The 25,819-nt window shown below is 43.6% G+C and overlaps 1 protein-coding gene across 6 annotated transcripts in view; it reads left to right on the top strand.

Moving 5' to 3' along the window:
• Positions 1-25,819, top strand: part of SSH2 (slingshot protein phosphatase 2) — a 90,639-nt gene that overhangs the window by 14,188 nt on the left and 50,632 nt on the right. For 3 of the 6 annotated variants that reach the window (XM_030462566.1, XM_030462571.1, XM_030462567.1), the window contains exon 1: positions 25,542-25,670. In XM_030462566.1, coding sequence (XP_030318426.1) covers positions 25,615-25,670 — 56 coding nt within the window. In that variant the 5' untranslated portion in view covers positions 25,542-25,614. Of the gene's footprint in view, positions 1-14,123; positions 14,168-23,447; positions 23,594-25,541; positions 25,671-25,819 lie in introns of those variants that run through there. The other 3 variants (XM_030462569.1, XM_030462568.1, XM_030462570.1) reach the window with 3 other exon arrangements.

Raw genomic sequence — 25,819 nt, 5'->3', positions numbered from 1 at the left:
TGCTGGTCATCTTTTTTTTTGGCTGTAAACTATGTAACTGAAAGTATAGATGAGAGACTTCCAAGCAGTATTATCTTCTGTGTGTAGCACTAGAAATCAAAAGTTTCAGATAACATGTGATCTGATCTTTTGCTGCTGTCTTCTCAAGTGTAGCTCCTCCCTTCTTAAGAGATGTTTCCTTCATGGTTTTTTATTACTTTTCTTCAAATCCACAAGTTTAAATTGTGTTTAGTAGATTGGCTTCTTGTGATGTTTGTCATGTGATGGTTCATGAGCCCTAAAGAATTCACTCCTGTGACTTCAGCCACGTATTTGCCCGTACCAAAGCAGCCTGTATCATGTGTTCTTGTTGGTCTTGCATTTTGAGCTAAGTAATGAAGGGGATGTGGGGTGGAAAAAAGGGGAATTATTTCAGGGCTAAGATACCAGAAATTCTCAGACTACTTAATTTGTAACCTTGTTCACTACTTAAATACAACCCAGGATTTTCTACATCTTCCATACTTTCACAGGAATGTTTTCTGTATGAGAAGTTGGGATTATTTTTTTTCTTACTATCCTCTTTGAAAAGCATGAGGGAAAATCATCCTTTAGGAAAAGAAATATCTTGGGGGAAGAGATTTTTGGAATTTTTTTAAGCCCTGGTGAGGGGTGTGTGCTTTAACCAAGAGAGCTGAAAACTATCTAGTCTGTTCCACATTTTTGCATGTATCAACTTGTGGGATCTGTAAAACAGTATCTTCATTGCTGAAATAAAACAAAGTTGAAATGACCATATCTGTACCAAGAGTGTGTGGTTTCTCCACGTGACCAATGTTTTTGAGCACTGAAATTGCTGTCAGTGAACCTGTGTGATGTCTGTGTCATTCCACCTCTGCACGGTGGAAGCTGAGACCTCCCAGGGCTGAAGACTGACAAAATCAGACTTCAATTCAGGTGTTATAAGCAGAGCTTCCAAGTGTTTGAGCATCTTTCTATTTAGCTTTAATTTCCTTCCTTGACACCACGTAATACTGGTTTTCATTTATGTATGTGCTGCTGCTGCTGTCCAGTCCTCTTTGTTTCTCCTCCCCCCACCCCTTTGCCCTCCTTGCCTTTGGTACAGCAACTGCTGTTGGGTATAAATCATGTTCTTAACTCTTTGAGATCAAGGCTTTACAGCAGAGATTACTGTCAGTTAATGTTGTTCAGTGCCCTGACATCTCTGTGTGGAGATACCCTGAGAGTAAAGCTGTCCATCTTTGGTAGCTTTCATTTCTCAGCTGATGGGCTGTGCTCTAGACTTCACATACTGTTAGACCTTTTTGTACTGTTGATGTCTGTGTGGGCTAATGCATTTCTTTAAATTTGAATCCAGCCTCAAAGTAACATTGGTTCAATACAATGGGTTTTTTTGTATCACCATTTTTCCTCCTAGCTGGATTTTATTTTCAGCTCTGACTCTACTATTTGTTGCTTCATAATTTGGGGCTTTTTGCTTGCTCTTCACATTGTTTAAAAAAAATAACAACCCAGAAACAAAAACAAAAAACCAACCCACACATAAAACTCTGTTTTGCATAGCTCACACAGTATTTCCACTTGGCTCAGAAGATATGAGCAGAGGGAATCCTCATTTGGCTGGTCACCCAAGCTTTCTTCAAGAGCATTAGAAGGATCTACAGCTTAAGTTCATCAGAGGGCTGACCTGCTCTGGTTTTAATGGGATTTATTATATGTGTACCTTTTGGATTCTGTTGCTTTGATCTTCAAAACAAATCTGTATAAACCTGTTAGTAAAAGCAAAACTATTGGTAGAAAACTGACTCTGTACTGAATCTGTCCTGTGTTGAGATAATTGATTTTGGAAATTAAATAATATCCCTTGTGCCATTGCCGTGTGATTTATCTGTGGTGTTTGGTTAAGTGCTTGTATTGTATTCATGCTTCTCTTCTTAACTCCTCCAGTCATCCCTTTGAGGAAACCACAGTGATCAAACCCTGATACCACAGCTCAGGCTTTGGAGAAGGTGGAAGAACCAAATGTGGATGTTACAGTGGATGGGTGATTGTGTGTGAATGTTATGGACACAGCTGCAATGCTAGTACATGCAGGAGGGATGGGGGTGGGGGGTTCTTGGCTAAACACAAGTATGTATTTTCTCTAAAATTGCCTTTGGCTTTTATAAAACCTAGACAGCATGTATTAATTTGAGCTTTGTTAGCTTAAGAAACCTGAGAGTTCTTGACTTGCTCCAAAACAAGCTCCTGTGAACTTTCAGCTTGTCAAATAACTGTGGGACTCCAAGCCCTCGAAGAGGATCCAGGGGTACCAAAGGGGTATGGATAAAGGCACTGGCTGGCACTGAGGGAAGGCACTGCTGGAGAGCATGAGCCACATGAGCAGGGAAACTGGTGTCTGGAATTGAGAGTATCTGGGTCAGTCTCCTGTAGAGCTGCAGGACGCGTGAGATGCTGCAGTGGTCTGGCTGAACTTCTGTCACTTTGGTGATTTCTGTGGCTGTGTTAAATCCCTGTGAAGATGCAAGTGGGCAGTGAACACAGTAATTTGACTTGTTCCATCAAGGTTTGGCAAGTCTTGAGACTAGGTAATCTCTGGAGCTGTGAAGAATAATGTGGTTTGTCTGTGACAGAATTCTTAGCTTTTCTCTGCTCATGCTGGGTTTTTTTACATGCAGCACTCCAGTCCACTGAGGCAAATGCATTGCTGGGTGGAACGCCTTTCCGTTTTTGTTTTTTTTTTCTTGTAAGTACCTATTAATGGAAGCAGAGTGCATAATGCAGTCTTAAAATAGCTACTCCATGAATGCAAAAACATTCCCCTTCTGACTAATTGGCCATTCAGAATGAGCATTTAAATATGCACCCGGGACTGAGTGGCAGCTTTCCATATCTGCGTGCATGGAGTTAGAAATGTGTTGCAGCTCAGAGCTGTGCAGGCATCTTACTCCTTCTTTTGTCCTTCTACCATGCACCTGCTTAACTCAGAGAAACTGCTTCTAGCCTGGGAAGCAAGATTCATATTCATATTCTGCTTGCTATATCTTTATCTAAGAAAGCAAGCTGTTGGGGTTGTTCATTCTTGCTGCCCCCAGGTCTGAGGATCTTGGACGGACTAGGCTGATAAACAGTCCTGAGAACCAGATTTCTCTTTCTCTTGGTTGTGAATGACCACGAACACAAAGAGCTTGTGGTCTGAATCCTGGATCTAGTGCATAGCTTGAAGAGCTTGGCAAGCACTAAGGAGCACATGTGCAGTGTTTTGTCTCTGACAGGCTGCTCCACAGCCTCTGGCCCAACTTCACAATGACAGACAGTAAGAAATGCAGATGAACATGGGGACTGTGTGGGCAGGATCCATGTGCTCTCTCAGGTCACTGACCTGAAGCCTGTCCCAGTATAATGGTTTCTCTTCGATGGTGCCAGGTTACCCAATGTACCCTCCCAGGGGACAAGTGCCATTAGAAGTGGGTGCAGTCTCACCTGTTGGAAAGGGAGACGATTTCATACAGCCAGTTGGCCTTGCTTTCTCTGTGCTATAGCAGGGAATGGGCAAGACTCTTCTTGGGTTTCTTCGGCATCTTCACTCGGTGTGTTTTGGGTTTTCTGTGGGATGAATGTGCATTTTCACTGGATCAAACTGTTGATGCACATGGAGGCAGTCCTCATGGTCTGCATGTGCACTGGCCTCTGACAGGCTGAGCACTGGGGACCAGCTGCCTCCTTCTAGTGCTGCCTTCACTTCCCTGCCCATGGGGGTTCCGTGCTACAACCAGGCAAAGTCTGAAGAAGTGATTTTTCTTTTGCTGACCAGTGTTGCTTTTGCAAATACCACATGGCCTCTATGGCTATAATTGTATAGCTGTCTCATTTAGATCTGACCTCAAAGGCAAGTTCTCTTCTCCAAAAGGGGGATTTTTACATAAGGGCTTACACTGGTTTAAGCCTGCTTTATCTTAGTATAGCATAAACCTGTTTCTAGTCATCTTAAGGCAGAAAGCAAGTGGGGGATTTGGATGGGAGTGGATGATTGATTCTTGCTGCCTTAAACAATCCATAAGAAGTGCCTTTTGCGCTTACTCAGGTAAGCTTCATTTCCTTTTTTTGGCATAGGTAGGAAGTATTTATACTGTGCTGCCTCTTGCAGCTGGACAAAGTTCTGGGAAGTACCATACTATAAGCATAGGCTTCTGCAGCTCTCCTCTTCAGGTGGTTATTTACACATGGCACAAGCCAAAGGAAGGGAGAGCTTTAACTGGATTAACCTCAAGAAGAGAGTGTGGAGATTTAGGGATTAAGGACCCAAAGGCAGCCAGCAATCACTGACTTAAAACCAGCTGTAAGAGAGCCAGTCTGCGTAGACTGGAAATACAGTCCTTTACCTGCACAGTGTTGAGATTGGAAACATTTTTACCTCTGAGGTATCAGAGAAGATGGTCTTAGGCATGCAAGCTATGTGTAAGGTGTTTTCTCTTAAGACTTATGTATTGATGGGAAACTGTTTGTAATTGACACCTTTTTTAAAAAAAATTTATTGGAGCACTGAGGGCTGAGATGAAATCTTAAGCCTGGCACTTACAAGGTGTGTTGGTGGCTTACTCCAGTACAATGAGAACATCTATTTTCAGTAGGCTTGTAACTCTGCTAACTTTATGCACTCCCTTTGTACACCTACCCTTGCTCTAAACTGTTTCTATCATCTCATCTCTGATAATTATTTTTTTTCCCCACTGTTGCTGTTATGCATCCCCTGCAGGGAAAATCCTAGTAGATTACAGGATTGATAGAAAGACTGGGAGGCGCGAGAGAGATCAACAAAAACCTGTTACTAAGGAGACAGGAGTTTTAGCATTGTACCTCTAATGACCAGTCTGCCGAAAGGGAAACAGATGGTACAAAGGAGGCTGGGATTATACAGACAAGTACTGCAGGGCCACAAATCTGATATATCTATAGAACGTCCAGAGGTCAGACAAATCCAATCTTGTGCCAAGACACATGTGGTTCCTTTGCCTTTGGCACAGTGTTTCTGTCCTTCTGTCATTAAAGTGGGCTTCTGCGTGAGCCAGCCCTGCTCCTGGAAACAGCCAAGTTTGGCATGGAGGGAGCTCAGACAAGTGGCTCTATGGCCCAGCATAACACTGCATCCTGGTTTAGTAGTTTTTATGTTCTTACTGATGTACACACGTCGGAATTTGGCCTCCTTTCTGTCCTGGAAAAATAGAAGGACGGGTGGTGGCCACAGTCAGTCCTGGCTTTTGACACAGCCTGGCCTTTATTGCAATATAATGTTTCTCAGAGGCTTAAATTTCAGGAGTGATGCTCCCAGCTGCTGCTGCTGGGTGCCTGCTGCCCCTGCTCTCTCTGGAGAGATGTGAGACGACACTGGGGTTCTGGACTGAGCAGTGGGTAAATAAGCAAAGGCAGAATTCATCCTGGTTGAGGAGAAACAATGCTGGAGTCACTTCTGTAAGAAGCTAATTAAGATCTGTTTTTCTTGTATTTAACTTCCAGACTCTGGAGAGTGTTGCAGTAAACAGGACACTGATTCGTTAATAATTGGAGAGTGCTAGATGACTACATTACTGGAATTAATAGCTTGACAGCACTTCCTTTTTTCCTCTTCTCTCCTCCCACAGCAATTTGGACTGATACCCAAATAAACAATAACAAACAGATTTTTGGAGGAGCTGGCTGGGAGAAATAACAAAAGTCAAGGGGCACGAGTTACGCAACTTTGTTCTGCTCATATTTGACTCATGCAGAAAACCTTGTCCTACTCCGTCCTCAGCTTCGTTTTCCTTTCTGGTTTTCCTTTTTCTTTTTCTTCAGCCTTTTTTGGAGGAGGTTTCATTACATTTTCTGCCTTGTTTTTGGTCCCTCAGAAACTGCTTAGTCTCTGGTATCTCCAGTTGGCAGTAGACATGCAGAGCTGAAAGGGAGTAGGCAGAACTCTACTGTGAAGAAACGGTCTACAAGAGGCTATAAACCAGCTTGTACCAGGGGAAAAAAAATGGCTCAGCATGTTGGCTTAAGTTCCCACAGCATGTGAATAATACCTGGGTGGATTTTTTTAACAAGTGGGTGATTCTAAGTAGTTTATAATTGTCACATTCCTGTTCTAGTAGCAGTGGTCCCCTTTCAGAAGTGGGGCAGCTGGGAGGCTGCTCTGCACCCTGGGGACGGAGGATGTGAACAAGGAGAACGCTTTGTACCTTGTGGTTCTCTCTGCAGTATCTTGCCAGGGAATATCTTCAGGCATTCCTCTCACTCTGCTCTCCAAAGACTCTGCTTTGTGTCTTGCATGTACAGGAAGCTGTCCCAGCAATTCCTTTTGAAGTTTTGCCTGAAACACTTGGGGTTTTTTCCTCCTACCCAAACGGAGGCTAGAGGTGAAGAGAGTTTCCTGCCAGTTCCTCTTCTGATATAGTCTAAACTCCTGCTGTTAAACCTCTATCAGGCACTTCTGTTCTAGATGTCACTGCAGTAGAGCAGAGACTCCCTGGCTGGGCTCTTGCTTCAATCCAGGGTTATGCAATAGCAGCCTGCGAGTGCCAACGCAGATGCTGCTGCATCCAGACAGGCTGTACAATGCTGTTGCTTGGATACCTCTTTTTTTCTTTTTTTTCCCCCCTCCCAAATGCTAGGTAACAATTTGCAACTTGTAATTGTACCACTGAACACAAATTCAGATTAAGCAATTTGAAATATTAATGACTTCCCCTGGATAATGCTTTTCTAGAGGTTGAGTATTGTGGAATTTGAAAAGACTGAGTGTTGCTCTGCTCCCTTTTCAGAGCCTCTGTTTCACCTTCTTAAGCCTTAAATAACTTCCCACTTTGAAAAATGTTTTAATCCAGAAAATTATCCTTTAATTATTTATGCAGTAGGGTAGGGGCTCTAAGGCCTGGCTGCTGGTGCTTGTAGTTCAGGTAGGTCATGAAGATTTCTGTGCTGCTCCCAATTCATCCCCTCTTTTGTACACTCATTGTGTCACATGGAGATTTGATGGGAGCTTGCAGGGATTGGATCTTGGAGGAACTGAGTGGGTGAGAGTCTCTTCTAGCATCCTGGCAGAGAGAAAGATGCTTTATGTGCTGCAGTCAGCTGCTCAACTTCAAGTGTGTACTGCCAGAGGTGAAGATGCAACTTAAATGATTCTCATAGGTGGCTGTGTGTGCTTTCTTCTGGGCACTTTGAAGCAAGCTGTCAAAATGAAAAGCCCATGCCAGGTTATGCCACTGCTGACCTGGAATTAGACTTTTAACTAAGAGAGCTGAGCTAGGTGCAGCTTCATTCTGTGGACACAGAACTTATGACATAGTTAGGAATTATATCCAGATAGCTCTCATCTTCTCCTGTTTTGGGAATGATACATAATGCAGGTGAATCTGCATTGTTTCAGTGACCCTACTACACATTCTGAAAAAAGGCAAAGCTCTGGTGGTGTAACTTGCAAAACCCTGGAATAAACCCCTGGTTTTTAATAGACTCAACTGTGGGAGGGACACAAATGAGACTGTTTTAAGTGTGCACCAAGGTAACCTAGATGCTAACAGGAAGATGGCTGATTGCAGAACAAAGACCTTTGCCTTTGCTGTGTACCTCCCTTCTCCTGGAATAGCCCTTCAGCATGAGGAGTGAAAACCAAACATTTCTCTCTTTAAAAGCACGTCTGAGGCTTGTTCATTTCAATGGGAAGGTGACTTACTGACTTAAACCAGAAGATGTTGTGTGTCTGCAGGGTCTGGTCTGCATCCTTGTTCCTTGTCTTGCATAATAATATCATTCACTAATGATAAAAGATTAGCACCTGCAGTTCCAGGTCTCCAACTTCTCTGTGTATGGCTCATTAGCCACTTTGCTATTCAGGCTCCTTGTTTAGTTGTAGCTGTCTTGGTTTTTAACTCAGCAGTTCAGAAGCCTCTCTCTTCCAACTGGAAACAGGCTCAGCTTCCAAGGTGAAGATGTCAGCCCTCTGGGTGAGGAGGCACACATGGCTACACTGCTTTGGAAAATGAGTTGAAAGGTTGAGTGAGGTCTGTGTATTAACAGGAGAGGGGCTGACCATCCTTCATAATTGCACAGGAACAATTTCATGCATGTAAATGTGTCACCTTGCATGAAGGGATAATGAACGGCTGCTCTTTATGGTAACCTGTGGAGCTGGGATTTCATTTTAATCACAGACTGTTCATTGTGTAGAAGCCCTGCCCCAAGATTCACCAGTGTACACATGTAAATCTTAGATTTGGTCTTAGTCAAACTATATCCTTGACATCAGCAACAGTTTCCAGTAAAAAAGCTGGAGTTACTGTGCCTGTAAAAGTGTTTTCTCACACTTATTTCATCACTGTATTTGTTATTAAGAAATGCTTCTAGGTTTTAAGGTTTTCAGTGGACAACTTCATTAACTTTGCCAAAAAGAAGACTAAGCAGGTATCTTCAAGATTCTGGTAGGCATTAAGTCTAGCAAAGTATCATAATTCTATGAAATAGCTGTCTTTTCTGTGGTACTTGTGCAGTGTAGAAAGGCCTTCTAAAAGTTAGAGGGAAGGTCTGTTCAGGGAGGCAGGAGGATTTGTTTCTTAGTGTCTGTAGATGGACACAACTGATAAGCTATGACACAGTTTTAGAGAGAGGTATAATGCTCCTTCAGTGTAGGGATATCTAATGTGAGTTTGTCTCTGCAATGTTTGTGTTCTTTTTTTTCCCCTGGGTGCGTCTTTGTGATTAAGGCAAAAGCTGTTTCACTCCCCATCCAGCAAGTTTATGTCACTGCAGAAATTCAATTGACTGTAATCTTTTTAATCTGTTCTTGTGGTGTAGTGTAGCAGGCTGTATTTCTCATCCTGACTCTAGTTGTACCAGTTGGAGGCCTCTAATTTTTTGTCAAGTGTTTGAGTATTAGTTTTGCAGTTTTTACTGAAGCCTGATGTAAACAAGGTTTGCATAAATCTCTTCACTCCAGCAAGCAAATGAAAGCTTTCATAAGGAACTCAGGTTTTGTCTCTCTCAGGAGCAGGACTGCAATGTCTTTGACCTAAATATACCAGTTACTGACAGGGCAAAGTGATGAAGAAAAGAATCCGAGAGGAATGCCAGCCTCTGAACTAACACTTGGCTGCGGAACCTTAAACACAGTAGAAATGTGAAGAGGAAAACAGTGTTCATTCAAGATATTTCATGCAAATAGTCATGAGGGAGAAACTGCAGGAGAAAGCTGCTCGTTTACCCCTTATCTCGATAGCTTTGGAGAGGTAAAAGCACTATGCAAAAAACCAGCACGGTTCTTCCCCTTCCCATTTGTAGCCTAGTTTGTTCAGCTTGGATTTTTGCGGAACTCTTATGTCAAACTTAAAGGCTTCAATAGTGCAACTTCTATATTTAAAAAGTGTTTGGCAAATACAAGTATTTCAAAAGGTGACTATGAGCTCTACAGTAGCTCTCTAGAGCATACTAGGGGGCTTTATTAATTAGTTGCATAATTTTTAATAATAGTTAAGATTAATAATCTCCAGAGACCAAGGGATTCTGAAATGAACTGGTTTTCAGTTTAACTTTGAGACCTATCCTCTATACCTGAGTACTTGCATATTGCTCCTGAGGAGCGGGTTCCCATAATAGACTGAATAAATCAGTTAATGCAAACTGCTGCAGATTTATAGTTGTGTTTGTCCTCCACATTTCAAATGTGGAACTTGCAAGCTCTGGCTGCCTAGTTTTCTTGGTGATCAAATCATGGTTTTATATCAAGCTGCAATTAGACACAATCAGGCTGGAAATGGTACCTGTTACAATTCAGTATCCCCTTTCCAGCCCTGGAAGCTCTGGCTGCTGAATTTATGTGGCTTCCTGCAAGAAAAAAGGGAACCTTTTATGAAACCAGGTTTTCGAGTCAGCCCTTGTTTCTTTTTACCAGGCAATGTTGTTGCTGGCACTTCAGCCTTACTGCAAATGCAGTATGTGTGGGCTTTTTTGCTAACACAGTTTATTTAAGAGATTGATACAACTCAGATGACTGTATGAAAGTCTCCCTGCTACAGAAACGTGCAATAGATATTTGGCAATCTGACTCAAACGTTTGCCTTATTTCATTCCAGCAGATAATTTGAGATTAATGATAGGACCAGCCTTGTGCAGGGCCTGCTGCTGACCAGGCATCTGGCAAGTGTCTCATCTTGGAGGTTGCTGAACTTCAGTTCTGCATGATGTCCATGCATAGATCCCTTGGACTTTAAGGGCTTCTATTCCTTTGCTTCTTTGGGCATCTAGTGCCCTTCCTGTGCAGATGTCTGATACCCCAGGGCATCTCTAATGTCACTATGTGTGTCAAGAGCTGAGTTGAGCCCTAAGAAATGTGCACATGCTGTGGATGCCTTTATCTCTAGGTGGCTTGTGTTGCATTAGAGGGAAGGCTGTGGCTGCAGTGATGGCACCCGCTCTGCAACACTCAACCAGCCTGGGATATCCACACATTGGGTAATAAGTTGGGTGAGGGTGGTTTTTGTACTGACTTGCTTAATACTTGCTGACACACAAGGAGAGTTCCTGTATGGAAGAGCATGAAGTGCACTCTACAGCTGTAGCCCAAACAAAGACGCAGTGGGAAATTGCTGGATGCTATGAAGAGGAGTATTTGCATGGTTTAACAACTGGATCAGTGCCTGGATGCACAGCCACTGATTTGACTAAAGCAGCTGCCTTCTTCCCAGCAAAGGTCATGTTCAGCTCAGAGGCACTTCGTGTGTGTTTGAACAACTGGACGGTCTCTAGCCAAAGAAAGGGTAGGCAGGGAACGAGAAGATTGCTCATTTAATTACAAGCCTTCTCTTTGTAGTACCTCCTTTGAGACTGAGTCCAGAGTTGTTCACATGATGGTGGCTTGACAATGTTAAGTGAAAAGCCTCTCTAGTAGAATGACTACTGTGGGTTTTGGGGGATCTGTATAAACTAAATTTCTGTTGTATAAATAAGCTGCCAGTTGCATTTCACCTGAAGGGATGAAAAGGCTTCAAGTTCTCAGTGTCTCATAGATTCTTTCAAAATATCTTCTGCATTCCTACTCTTGCACACGGCCTCTCTGCCCCTGTTAATAAGGATCTTTCTAAAAAATAACAATATTGACTTGGAAAATTATCAGCTTCAAGCAATGAGTGGTTTCACAACTACCTCTTGGTTCTGCCTTCTTGTGAGGAATTTGGCATCACTCACTGCTGGTGTTTGTTGTGCAGAGGATTCCTCTAAAAGGGGAAGGAGTACCATGAAAATTATTAAGTTGCCAATCCAAAGACAACACCTAGCCAAGGTTAAGAAAATGGTTAAAGGGGAGAGAATTTGTGTAATGTTTGAAGTGTGCTCACTGCTCTAAGCAATATGCTGACTTGTAGGGTGAAAAGTGTCTTAAATTGTCAGTGCTGTCTTGATATCTGTGGCTGTGACCACTCACACTCGTGATAAATGCTTCCCATTGCCTGTACTGTCAGGTATGTTGGCAAAAAATCACATGTACCAGGCAGTTATTAAATTGGAATCTCTTTTAAGATTTGCAGGATGTATTTTTAGGGTGTAGGCTGTGTGAAATATTCCTTGGTTAACAGGAGTGAATGCTAGATGCATGACTTATGATAATAATCATATCTCTTATAGTAGAAGCCCTTACTGTGATGTTCCTAATATTAAGTACAAGTAGACAGCCCCAGTACATAAGAATGCAGATTGAATCTTGTTTATCATTACATCAGTCTGCAAAAGATTTTTAAGAGCAGAATTGTTTGCGTGACACGGAGTGACTCTCATTGTATAGAACAGAATAGCACTCCAAAAATTTCTCTCCTCTCCCTTGCCCTTTTGATGACAGATAGTTGGCAACGGATCAAAGCACAAACAGGATTAATGTTTTGCATATTCTGTCCTACATGGCCTGAAAGGAGCAGAGATGGAATTTTTCATCTTTCACTTTAAACTATTTAATATCGTGGCCTAGTTTAGAGCTGTGCGACTCATTCCTTCCATTTCCCCTCGAGGCCTCTGTTTCTGGTCAAGGAAAGCAGGGCATGACTCCCTCTGGAGCTCATCAGTGCTGCTCAGCTTCCTCCTCCTTGCAGGCTGGTGGAGGAGGCTGGTTTGAGGCTGGAGTAACCCAGGATCAAATCTCCAAGTAGCATTTGGGGGAAGCTGCTGTCTCTTGCACCTCTTGCTGTGGTTGCAGATCCCAGAGAACCCCAGCGCTGGGGCAAGAGCCAAGGTTCCCACTGCTGCCTGGGTGGAGGCAGCTTTGAAAGGTGAAGGGGTCACTGTCACAGGTCACACCTCCAAATGGCTGGTTTCAGTGTCCAACCATGTTCCTTCTCACTTTCTACCCAGCCTTCTCCAAGATGTCCCCAGAAAGGAATACTTACAGATTTTGATCTGCTTTTTAGCTGATGAATTACCACACTGGCAGCAGTACTTGCTTCTCTCCGGAAATTAACTGAAAATAATAAGAAAATGTTGGGGTGCTTGTTTTAGTAGTCGTGTCAGTACTGGAAGCATTTCCTTCACTGAAGCCCTCACTTGACCATGCACTGGGCACCTCTTCTCTGTCCTGTCCCCCCCTCTAGTGGGGTGACTTGTCATTGCAGCTTCGTTTTGGCTGACAGTAAGGAGGTTTTTGTTATGTTTTGCAGTTGCAGGATTACATAGTGAGGAGAACACAGTGCAAAGAACTGTAGGACAGGTTCAGCAATGCAGCTGAAATGTGCAGAGACTTTGGCTGCATGGGGAACACAGATCATCAGGACAGCTGTCCAGTGTCTGGAGCTGCAGACAACGAACAGTCTGGCTCAGATAGGTCCTGAGCCAGTGTGGTTATTGCAAAAGCTTAAATAATAGAAAATGACTCTGTGCCATTGGATTTGTCTTTAGTAAAGGCAATCTTGGGTCTGTATCCCAGAGAGCATCCCAGAGTGTCCTGCCAGCCAGTGAATGCAGCTGGCTGGACACTGACACTTCATCTCAGGACAAGAGCTTGGCTTCCTGGTCTGAAAGAGCTCTACTGCTGCTCCTCTGATGGCTGCTCTTCATCTGTCATTTTGTGTCCTTCTGAACCATGCTGCAGCTTGGTTTTGGTTGACTCTGGAGTTCACTAGTGTTTTCTTTTGGAAGGGGTCAGGAATGCTGGCTGGCTTCCTTATCAAGTCTCTGAGCTAATTCTAAGGTTTAATGAGTAGAAGGTATTCCTCCCAGCTCTTGCTTGTTGTAGATGGTCTTCAGGTTTTAGCTTGAATTCGTGGTTGCAGGTGGCTCCAAGTGAACTACTTCATGGTGTTGTTCCAGGTTTGTTCTTAGAACCAGAAGACCAGTGGCAAACATGCATTTTTTGGTTATTCTTATATCTTACAAATTCCCATCATTTAGATAAGAGTGAGAGAAACAGACTATCCAGCAAGAGTGTCTTAACTCTGTGTAGTTCTGCTACATGAACAAAGTACGTTTTCACTGATAAAACTGATCTTATACCCCATCCCCAGCCAGTGCCTGGCAATGCATATGTAAATGGACTGTGAAGCAGAATTAATTGCTGAGATCTGAGGTATTGCTTTGGGCTTTAGTAGGTAGGCCCAGTAAAATTCCACAGCATGATGGAGACTGTGCATATTAATCTTGCATCTAAGCAGCCCAGTTTGTCAAATTTCCACTTTCTCATCCGCCTGCACTCACCCAGTCCTGTTTGGTAGCTTTATTACTTGCTGGTTTTGTGGATTCTTACACTTCATTGCTGACATTGGACTATGAATGAATATGACCTACATAAAGGTGATAAAACTCCTTAGATTTTTACCCAGAAGTAGAAGGTGTGTTTTGCTCTTGGCCTGCCTCCTTTGGCAGAGGTCATTGGAAGTCCTTGGCATGCTGAATCCTGCAGTGGCAAAAATTCTTGTAATGTTGATTTTTTTTTTTATAAGAGTTTTGAGACAACATGAAATGACAGCTGAGCAGAAAGTGAGTTCCTCTGTGGTGACAGCTACATGAAGCAGCAGTGAGAGTTTCCTTTGCCTTCTACAGTCAAACCAGTGAAATGCAAGTTTTTAGACTCTGCACATATTAAAGCCTAATAACTTTTTTTTCTCTTATGTATGCAGGAGGCAGACAGTGGGGAAGAAGAATGCCGGTCCCAGCCCCGAAGGTAAGATTGTCACTTGAGGCTTGCAAGAGTCCTCGAGGTTACCTTTCTGTGTGAAATGTTCCACAGGGGGTTTGGTTGTTGCCCTGGCATGTTATGCAAGCATGCAGCATTTTCTGCCTATTGCTAATCTTGCACATGTGCAATGTCTTCTGTGTGCATTACTGAGAAATCCATTTAACCATGGCCTACAGCGTGCTCCCAGTAAAGGGACTGCTGCAGCAGGAAATAGGAAAAGTCAAAACACACTAGAAAAGAGCTGAATTAGATTATTCTAGTTAGGAGGAATATCACAGAAGAGACTTGAGGAGTGATAGCAATCCTCTAATTGTATTTCTTCACCTCCTGGTTGTGCCCTTGAGTACATCTGTGGGATTTGTGAAAAGCTGTATTTCTAGGAGCTGAAGTACAGGTGATCCTATGTCATAAAGACACTTGCTGCTTAAAATCACACATTCAAGGGATGTGTAAATATTTACTATTGTTGCAGATTGTCAAACATCCACTCCAAAGCTAGAAGAACGTGGAGAATTTACAAGATTTTAATTTTTTTTAAATTGGGATTGTTTTGCATGGAGATGTCCACTTTTTAAAAACCATTGTCAGTTGCTTCAAGAAGAACCTTTTTGGATAAAGGCTTATTCCTAAAAACCAAACAAACAGTGAAATTTGGCAGACTGAGCAGTGACAAGTATTAATGGCTATTTTTAAATGTAGTTGTAGTCTTAAGGGTAGATTTTTTGAAGTCTTTTAGGCTTTGTCTCTTATTCTCTAAGTCAGCAAATAATTATTTCATCTAAACCTAATAAAAGCAAATACTGTAAATAGTAAGCAACTTCTTCAGCAGTTGTTGCAGTCAAATTTCATGAAAGCCCTAAGATTCTCTCCAAAGGGAGCAAAGGGGAAATGAAGGTGAAATAGCTCTCACTTTACAAGCTCTTCAGCTATTAAAGTTCTTGTTTAATGTTTTCTGTGTGAGTAGGTAACAATGGGAGCCATAATTTCTTGTATTTAAAAGGCTTGAACAAAGTTTGGGCTTTGGGTTTGGGGCCAACTTGGGTGAATCTGCAGAAGAAAAAGCTATCATGGTGGTGCTTTCCCATGATTTCAGTAGAGTCCTGAGACTGTGTGGCTCAGAGAAGGTGGTTGGTCTGTTTCCTTCAGTTTTACACCCTTAAGCAATGATTTAAGAATTGCTGTTTCTTCGTTTTACATCTTTCATGACTGTGAGGAAAGCTGAAAAACACAATTCCCAAAGGCTCAACTAAAGGCTAAACTCTGATTTTTAATTTCACTCTCAGCCTTCCAGCAGTCACAAGATCAACTTATGACTTGATCTCAGTATACACAATGTATTTGGAGGAGATGAGAGGTATTAAATTGTTGTGGGCACCTAGCAACAATTGTAGGTTAGATTTAAAGCAAGTGTTTTTTAATACATTTTAAATAACTTCCTGGGGTAGGAAATGACAACCTGCGGTTCATGTGGTGATCTGAACTCTGTGACTCCTGTTGCTGGGGTCAGAAACCTGACTGATACCATGATCCTTCTTAGAAAAAACAAGGGAGTGGGTGTTAAATGTGTTTGATTGCAGTAGGATAAAAATAATAGTCAAATGTGGATAACTTGTCAACCTAGAGTCCTGCTGGGGAGGAGCAGCAGATGTCTATGACCAGCTTTGAGTATATCTAATCCCATTTTCAAGGGAACATACCAAGTAGTAACTATTAAAAATGCAGACAGTAAAAAGGCAAGGGACTGAGTTCACCTTTAAAAGCAAATGTATGTTATCAGCTGCAGTGTCATCAAAGTTGCTCTCTGCAGCAGTCTGACATTCCTAGCTGCCTGCCTGGGCAAGGCCAGGCTGGTGAAATTCTCCTGAAGCATAAATCAGGTGACCTGGCTGTAGCTATTCAGTGTTTGGGGTGGGATTTCTGCTATTTGTAAAACTCTTATGACCAGCAGTCCTTTTGTCTCCTGCACTCATATAAAATCTGTTGAAATACTACCTCAGAGTAGCATGGTTGGCATCAAGCATGCCCAAACTCATCCTGTCAACTGAACACTGAATGCAGGAGCACTGCTGTGGCTAGAACCATGCTTGACTTCATAAAATAATTTTTCAGTATTTATTAAATAGGATATAATGCACAGACCTGTTCAAATGCTTGCAGGGGAATTAGCTTAGAACCTGAGCATAACCACATGGACATGTTTGGGGTCAGGAGGTTTTTGCAGTGATCAGTCTTGCAGATCACTGAGCACAGCCTTTGTTGTCATCCTCCAATGTCCTGATGTCCCTGCACAGTCTAGGAACTGCCATCTCAAATGAGACAACTGTTCCACTTGGATCCAGCTCAACAGCATTGCTAATCCTGTGGTGAGCAATTTCTAGGTAGCTTCTTGTGTTACCTTTCTGCTGTTTATCTTTTCTCACTGATGAGATATGGGTTATATATTGAGGTGAAGGGGAACAGGCAGTAAAGACTGGTAGTACAACAGCAGGAGTGACTACTACCTGTTGAGTGGAGGCTTTGAAGAGCAGCCAATCTAAAGTGTCCTCCAAAGAGGCAGAGCAATTAGTTTCAAATAGGAGCTTAAACTTGTAGGTCCATCAAGATGATTGTACCTTAAAGCAACAGTCTACCTGAGTGTTGACCTCGTGGTCTTTAAGTTCTAACACCCCAGAGGACTCTGCATGGACTTGAGTCTCACAGACAAGGGAGAGGAAGCGTGTGAAAATGCTGTTTAAATGTAAACCTGCTCAGCAGAGCAGTCAAACAACGTGACGGGTCTGCACTCGCCACAGGTCTGCTTCTGCCAGCACCATCGTGGGATGAGTTCTCTGCTTTGTGAGTTAGCAGCATCCACCTAAAGCTTTCCTCCAAAAGATGGAAAGATATATTAGGTGTGCAGAAAAAGTTTACTTGTGTGCAGTTGGAAGATGTTTGAAATGGTATTTTCTGGCAAACTCTTTTGTACGGATGCAAAGAGGAATGGTTTGTTTTCCTCCTTGAGAAATGTACGTGGGTTTAGTGAACACACACCTAATTTTTAAAAGACTTCTAGTTATTACTGAAAGCCACAACAAATTCATACTGCAAATAGCTGAAACCCAGCTTGTCTTCCCCACTTGTCAAATTACTTGGAATTTTTTCTCTTATACCCAGGCTTGTGCTGGGGGAAGCCCAGGAGGGTTTCTGTACTCTGCCCTCTGTACCCTCTGTACCCAAGCCCCTGTAGTGGGTCCAGGTTCTTGCTCCAGAGGCCCTGATTGAGCCACTCCTCATCAACTGTCTAATTCTTTGCTAATAGGACCAAGACAGAGGACTGCATAAGCAGTCCTGAGCAATCTATTTATTACATTTATTACCTTCACAGCTATCTTCTAGACATTTTTATTAGGCTCTCTGGATGCTCTACAGCGAGCTGTCCTGCAGGTCTCCTCTGTCCCCAGATGCATTCGGCTGCCAAGCCGAATACGCTCTTAAAGGAGCATCTGTGTTAACAATCTGTTTGCATCATCCTGATGATGTTAAAATTTAACCAAACTCATGTTCTGAGTTGTGTTTACACCAACTGATGCACTGATGTTCAGGTTTTGTGTGCTCTGTGCCAGGGTTACAAGGATTCAGCATCTCTGTTTTGCTGACAAACGCCATCTCCAGGGCCCGGGGCAGCAGCAGTGCTGCAGTCTGCACTGGGTGTGCTGTCAGGATCTGCTGGTTGGTTTTTGGGTTTGTGTTTGAAATGCTGCCTCTGATTCCACACGGGCTGTGAATTTACCAGTTCTGTGTGCCTTGACACAGCTCTGGTTGCTGAAATGCAGCATTTGAGGCTGCACAATAACCACTGCATATGAAATTGAGTGAGCTGTATTGCTTAGTGAGGCTGCTGGAGACTTCAGAGCAATTCTTTGAACTTTTATGGCCTGGCACCTGGTCAGACTAAAGTCCATTTGCTTAGGTAAAGATGAGGAGCCTGTCATTACCTTCAAGTGCCACAGAAAGCAATTAGTACCTGCTTGAAATATGGGGTTTGTTAATTGAAAAGGTTCTCATCCTCCCCTCTTCAGATGGGGTGGTGGTAAAAAAAATAAAAAGACCCAACACTTTTTGAAGCCTAAGTATGCTTACCTTCTGGTTTATTTTTTTTAGTCAAAATAGTTCCTTCCAGGAGTTAACTGGGAAGGAAGGCAAATCAGATTATTGCCATGATAACAGTTGGATGTGCCAAGATGCCTCCAGGTTTCAAGCTGTGAGTAAATACCTTTGTTTTAGAGTGGAAGACCATAGTCTGATGCAGGAGCTTATGGTTTGTAACAGTATAAAAGTTGTTTTTCAAACAGTAAGTGGAACTGCTGCGTGTGTTACCTTGAATAGGCAACAGCTTAATGCCTCATAAGCCAAATGGTTCAGTTTTTAAACTGAGATCCATGACAAGCTTCTCTCTACCTGGGGGTTATGGTGGGTGTGTGCCTTGTCCCTGGGGGAGAGAAGAGTGATTCAGTGATACCAAATTAACAGAAGGCTCATTTGCAGCCCAGTGTGTGAATCTGCAGCATCCTGTGGCCATTGTGACTTTTGGAGATGTTATACCATTTGGTGCTCCTGGGGCAGGCTCCTGACACTTCTGGTTAGCTTTAAAGCCTAAATAATGTTAAAAAGACTTCCAAAAAACATGCACTGGGAGTTCTAGCCACTAAACCTTCCTTGTGCTTTCTTTGCTTGCTACTGCAGCTGCCAGACATTTATTTTGTTGGTACTTGAACAGTAGCTAGGATCTTCTAGTGGGTGTGCAAGACAGTTTGACTCCAGATCTTGAGTAAGAGAGGTCTGTGTGTGTGGTGTACAGGAAAGCTTGTGTTTATCCATGCCGGAGATTACTAAGCTCTTGTAGTATGAACCTTATCTTTAGAATGTGTTTCCTGAATCCATCTTTCTGTCTTTCCTTTCAGTGACAGCTTAGCCTCTCTGTGGCATTTACTACAGCTGCTTGTGGAGAATGTAATACTGAGATAAAAAACGATTCTGTTAATCTGCCAGCTCTGCTGATCACCAGAAAAAGTTCTGTGGGCCACACATCATGATTCATGAAAGTGGCTCTGTGTTCTTAATTTCTGAATACCAGGTGTTTTTATTACCAAACTGTGAGAAGAAGTATAGCACTTGTAGTAAAAATTGAGTATATTACATTAGTAACAGATATCTGCAGAGCTAGCTCACTGCAAGATCTGTGACTGTGGTTACAACATGTTCAGTCCAGTCAGATTACAGACCTGTAGATGACAACATGTAAGATGACTTCAGATGTGATCTTCAGGATGAAGGACCAAGTAGACTGACATCATAGCATTACCAAACTACCTGGTAAACATGATGCTATATCAAGGAGCTTACCTAAAATATGAATGCTTATGAAAAGTTTTCTTTTAATTTGTCATTCTAAGTGTGTGAACAGGGGAGAATGAGGCTGAATGTGAAGCCAAACCTGGAAGTAAAAGGAATGAAGGTGGGTCAGATCTTCCAGCTACCAAAAGGGTCTGGTTGGCATGGGGCAAGCCCAAAACAGCTGCCCCAGTGCACTTGTGCAAAGGAGGGGCTGACTAGGAGGTGCCTAAGGATTCCATACATGCTTCCTGCTGAGCACAAACCAGGTGCTCTAAGATAGAGCAATCTAATTTAAGGAGAGATTCCTGTTTTAAATAGAAAGGGAAACTCCAAAATAGCTGCTCTGGTCCCTTTCCTCGTAATGTACCTTGGCAATGCTTCAAGGTTATACGTGAATCCTCAGAGTTTTCAGCTCTGTGTGGATTTCAGGAACTTAAATGTATTTTGAGAATCTGGGCCAGGGTTTCTGGACTTGCTGCCCTTCAGCTCAACGCTAGCTTTGCATCAAAAACATTCCTTTATAAAATTAGGGTTGTACTTTTGATAGTTCAGAGGATTTAGATTTCGCTTTTCCATAGGTCACTGAAATAACACCTTACCTATTTTATGACCTCAGACATGTCATTCAGTCATGCTTCTTCCTTGCTGGACTTGAAGCACTGTTGTAATAGTTTGCAAGGCTCTGGATTAGCTTTGTAGTAGCAATGTAGATGCTTGCATGAAGAGCAGTTGGCTGTGCAATTAGGATGCATTGTAGTTTTAGCATCCAAAGAACTAGTTTCTTCAGAGCCCCTTTTGAATGCACATGGAAGATACTTCTCCAGAAAGCAGGAGGTGGCTGTGGGAGAAGATGTTTCTGCAAAAGTTGTGTCTTGGCATGTTACCCCTGTCCAATATTAGAACTTCTTGTTGAGAGACCAGAGTGACAGATGCTGCTGAGTCCCTTCTGTCATCTTTGCTTCTGTGCCTGTGAAATGGGTGTAATTGAGCATTGACCTCTCTGTGTCAGACCCTCTAAGATTTAATGATAAGTAAACAATACAATGATTGGGTATCGGTTTTGTGAAGGAATCGTTTAATGAAGTGATAATATTGCAAAATAGGTGTTGAATTCTCCACTAAGAACCCTAATCATTGATCATGATGGGCACCTGACCAAAGGGGCTTTAAAGGCAGGAGTTTTTTCTTTCTTTGATGCTTATCACCCTACCCCAGTGCCTGCCTGATTTCTTTGCTCAAGAACTTGAAACAGAAATACTCTTTGACAGTTTAAATAACCAAATTTAGAGTATGGCTTCCTGTTCTGACTGGTTCTTCAGGATTCAAGTACAGTTTTGCATGCTACCCCCCCCTCCTTTTTTTTTTTTTTTAACTAGATATGGCCTTCTTTATAATTACTTTGTTGAATTTCCCTTACTGTGTGTAATAAAGCTGATGTATGTAAGCACTGCCTTGGTGGGTGGTATGGCTCTTACTGGGAAAACTTTATCTTTACTATATCTCATTCTGTCTTGCATGCACTGGCTTGTTTATGAACACTTCTACTGAAGTGGCTTCATATTTTTTCTGATAAATTGGACAACATAATGCAGTTGGGTTTGTCTCCCATGCTAACAACAGCCAGAAGACTTCTGACAGATGAGCTTCTCCCTCTGAGGTGAGAAGGCAGCAGCAGTAGTAGAGGAGCACAGGAGCTACTAAGTGCTCACAACGGATCAGTGTCTACCTGTTTACAGGGTTACTGCACTAATTTAAGGCTCTCCCCAGAAAAGTAAGTCGTCTGTTTGGACTCCTAATCCACTCACTCTGTTCATTGATGAAAGTCACACGTCCTTACTGCAATAGGATGAAACAACGGACCTGCAGATCAGGGGCAACAGATCCTTTGGTCCTCGGACAGCTGGAGTGTGGCACTGTATTGCTCAAAGCTGCCTCTTTGGACCCCTTTTCCCCATCAGCCCTGCTGCTGAGGCCACTTTCTTTTGGGGGGAAGAGTGAGTATAACTGCTGGTGAGAAAAACAAAGCACTCAGCCCCACCTCGGCACAGGGAAAGGAACTTGCAACCTCTGTGCTCTTCGACGGTGCCACTGCAAGACTCCAGTGCTGGGCTGTGCTCAGCAATGTGTTGTTTTCAAAAACTTGTAACCTTTCGTAAATGACACCAGGAAGCAGCTGCCCGGCAGTGAAGAACAAACTTTCCGTAGGCGCAGTAAAAGTGGCTGAGCAGGCACTGCTGTAGCTCATTGCTCGGTGGAGAGAGGATGTGATGGTGGTGAGGGGGAGGTTTGTTTGATTTGTGACACAAAAGCTTCACTATAGTTTTTTTTTTTTAATAGTCCCCTGAAAACATGGGTCTGGGTTTTACACTTATGCTAACAGATTTAGGCCAAAATTCCTATGCCTAGTAACATCCCACTGTTCTCTGGTATCTACCTTGGACACAACTAACGTTACACCTGTGGTACCTTCCACAGGGTTACCCTGCCATGTTGGAGGAAGAGAACATCCCTTTCTTTTGCAGAGAGCACCTGGACTTCAGTCCAAACAGACTTAAAATAATCTCTAACCCTTCATACCCACTACATCAATTTTCTAGGGGGCCTGTGCCAGTATGTTGTCTTCATTAGGGCTCTTTAAAAGGAGAGGACCATGCTGATAGACATATGCTGAAATGAAGTCACAGGCCCCAGCACAGGGTCAGAATCCAACATGCCTAATAAGACAGTCCCTGCTCCTGATTAAATCATCTCAGCATGTGAGCAGACACTCGGCAAACCCCTGTGGGATAGGGGTGGGTGGAAGATGGTGACACCCACACCTTTGTGTGGTCTGACAAGAAGCAGCAATCCAGCCTTAAGCTGTTGATCTTGGATGGAAACATTAGCTTGATTAATGCACTCTTTGCATGTGGACTGTGTGTACTGACAGGACTCTGTGTCCAGCTGTAAGCATTGCTTTCTGCAAGTGTCAAATCTGTGCATGCTAATGCAAAACCCGATCAAGTGCTTCATGCATTTTTACTGATGACCTCAGCTGTACAAGGAGAATCCCATTTGCAAGCTACTAGCCCCGTGCAGGACACAGAATTACTCTATTATTACACCATTGCAAGATGAGAACGTGTTAAAATGGACTAGGAAAGTAAAGCAGCCTAAGTTACCAGTGCAGGTTACTGTGACTGTAGCTTTGAGATACGGACACTGAGGTAGACAATAATTCTATGAATAAACCATGTATTTGCAGCTGTGTTGTCTGGCAGACAGGACACTAAAAGTCAATACAAGAGATTTGTGCCTGCATGTTCTTCCTCCACGCCCTTAAACCATGCTTGGGAGGCAGCTCTGGTGGGCATTCCCTCCGTGCCCTCCTCCTGCGGTGCCAATGTCCTGAGCTCCAGTCCTGGTAGGTTTTTTTCCATGATGCTTCCATAACTGGTTCTAACTGCCGGAGGATCTGGTTTGTTAGCTTTACAAAGGTTTTGGGATGGCTTTTTTTACAGTGTGTGTCTTGTCACTGGTTTATTAGTCTGTGTGGTGTTCAAAGGTGAAATGAAATCCTGCTGCCTGACAAGGGTCGCGGTGTGCGGAGCGCAGATGCTGTGTTGTTTACCGCCTGCCTCTGCAGGGCCCTGCTAATCCTCTGACCTCCCGGGGAGTGCAAAATGCCGACCCAGAACTCGGACAGGCAGTGCCCTTTTCCCTCCCAGCAAAATATCATTTTGTACGCTGGGCTGGGAAGCACTCGAGACCCCAGACAGACTTATTTACGTCTTGTCATACGGTGATTAATGGCTGTGCTCACATGCTCTATTGCAGCACGGTAGTGATTTCGACTGTTACCTGTCATCACTGCAATTTTGTGCACTTTAAATTCTTTATGTATTTGTCCCAGCAGAGTGCACCTGCTTCCATCAAGGAGCATTTTTTTGGCTGCCTTGTGATCTGCTGCTTTCAACTCCCATCTCGTTGTCCATCCCCTCAGAGCCCCTTCTTTCTGCCTGCTCCTTGCTACTGCATGCTGAGAGATCGAGTTATTGGGTCAGTAGTTCTGCTCTTTTCTGAATGTTGAATGCAAGTTTGATGAGGACAGGGCTGTTCCTTAAGTCTTGATTTTAAAAGCAGAGTATGAAAATAACATGCTATACAAATAGTCAATGAGAACCGAAATGCTAATCTTGCTGTTGCCTGAAGGCAGGGTCAGTCTCCAGCTGGTATTTCAGTCCTGGTGACAACAAAAACATTCAAATACCTTTTATTAGTGCAGATTTTGATTTATGAACTTACTTGAGCATTTCCTATTCCTGTTTTCCAAAGGTCCAAAAAGGAAAAAGCTGGGATATTTCTGTAATGGTTTGTTCTCCTAACATATGGAGATGCAGTGCATGATTTTATTAGTCCAGGACTAATTAATTTAGAAATCTATTGTTATGAGTAGCTGCTTTTAGACTATTGCTTGTAGTTAATCAGTGCACTTGTTTTTAGCAGTTAAGGGCCTTTGTGATGTTAGTTGCAAGTAAGAAATGTGGTATCTCTCTGGACAGTATGTAAGTTCATTTACTCTTCTGCGATGCTTGAATAAAGCCTGAAAGTTATTAATTAGAAGTTCTGGGTTTGTTTTTCAGTCTGCAAATGCATGGTACGTGTTACCACAAAATATGAGGTTCTTGCCAGTCTCTTGACTGAGTTACCCTCCATTTCTCTAATGTCCTGATTTTTCCATTGCTTCTTGCAACTGACTTAATTTCTGCCTAAGAAAATGATTTTTTTTTTTTTTTTTTTGCCTCTGCAGCAAGCTGGCACTGCATTTTCTTTACAGCTGTGAGGAGCCATTACCAGACATGTGCTCTTGACTACGTAAGATGACATTGCTTAAATTAACACAAACAAACCATGCTCTGACACATCTTGCAGAATCCCAAATTCTGCTGCTTTGTCCTTTCCCCTGGGAGTCCCTCAAGACTTTCAGAAAAGTCTGTCTTGTTCCTATCAAGACCTGAAGCAGTTGCCATCACACTGTGTTAATTTTTAAACCCCTCTGCTCCTCTGGAAGTTCTAGCTAATGCTCGGAAATAAACCCCAGATGAAGCTTTCTTTTGGCTTCACTTGAGCCTTGTTATGGGTCTGAGCACATGCCATCCACACCAGATGACTTAAAGATGTGTCCCTCTGTGCTGGGATATCCTGCATTCCTATGGGACACACAAAACTGAGCTGGCTTCCCAGGTTTCTCTGGTGTTTTCCCACACTCCTAGCTAATCTGGTTGCTTGGTGCAAGGGTGGAAAATGCCCATCTGGAATAGAAGGTTTCTGCTCTGGGCCTGTCCTGTGTGCAGGACTGGATGGAACATGCTGCCCCTGACTCTTTCTCAGTAGAAAACTACACTGAGCTTCCCTTATGCTGCAACATCTGAATTCCCATCAGCCATAGAAGATTTTTGTTCTAACGAACATCCTTTCTTCCTTTTCTCCTGAGGGGCGATGGAGCAATAGATTAAATAGCATTGAAAAGCAGCTGCTTCTCTTCTCCTTTGGCAGAAAACGACTTGTCAAGTCTCTGCGTATGAAAGTTATTGCCAAGAACTATTTCCCCCGTCTCCTGCAGAAGAGAAACTAAGGTCGTTTCCTCAGCACCCGAGTTGCCGCCGTTTGCCTTCGGAAAAGAAAAAAATCTTTTGATGTGCTGCTTCAAACTTGGCCGCGAAGTTTGCGGCTTTCCCCGGTTGTTGCGGCCTAGTTTGGGGGGAGAGAAAGGGGAAAGGGGGAAGAGAAGAAAAAGCAAAACGAGCCCCTGGTAGCAGCGTGTCCTTTTCCCACTCTCCTGCGGGAACCAGCGCTCAGATCCCGATCCCGTAGCCAAGGTCCGCACCCACCACAACTCCCGGTCCGCAGCCCCTCCGCGCCACGTGCGGGCCGGGGGCGGTACCGGTGCCGGTCCCGCCCCGCTGCCGGGGCCGCTCCTGCGCACTGGGCGGGCGGAGCGCGGCGGGGCCGCGGGGCAGAGCGGTGGTTGCGGCTCCCCATGCCGCGGGGCAGGGCGGCTGCCTCGGCGGGGAGCCGCGATGATCCCCTACTTCTCCGACAACGCTGTGATCTCCCAGGGCACCATTGCCCAGCTGTGAGTATCGGCAGGCACCGGCACCCCCCGGCAGAACCCCGGGGGTGCCCTCCCTGCCTCCCCACGGGGTTCCCCTCTGTTCCCCGCTGTGCCGGCCCCGATCCCCCCACTCTCCCCCGGGGTGCGCTTTCCCGGCTCTCGGTAGTTGC

The sequence above is a fragment of the Calypte anna genome, chromosome 19, assembly GCF_003957555.1.
Source record: "Calypte anna isolate BGI_N300 chromosome 19, bCalAnn1_v1.p, whole genome shotgun sequence".
NCBI classification, from domain to species: domain Eukaryota; kingdom Metazoa; phylum Chordata; class Aves; order Apodiformes; family Trochilidae; genus Calypte; species Calypte anna.
Note: the sequence above shows the minus strand (reverse complement) of the source record. Positions and strands in the feature narration are given on the sequence as shown.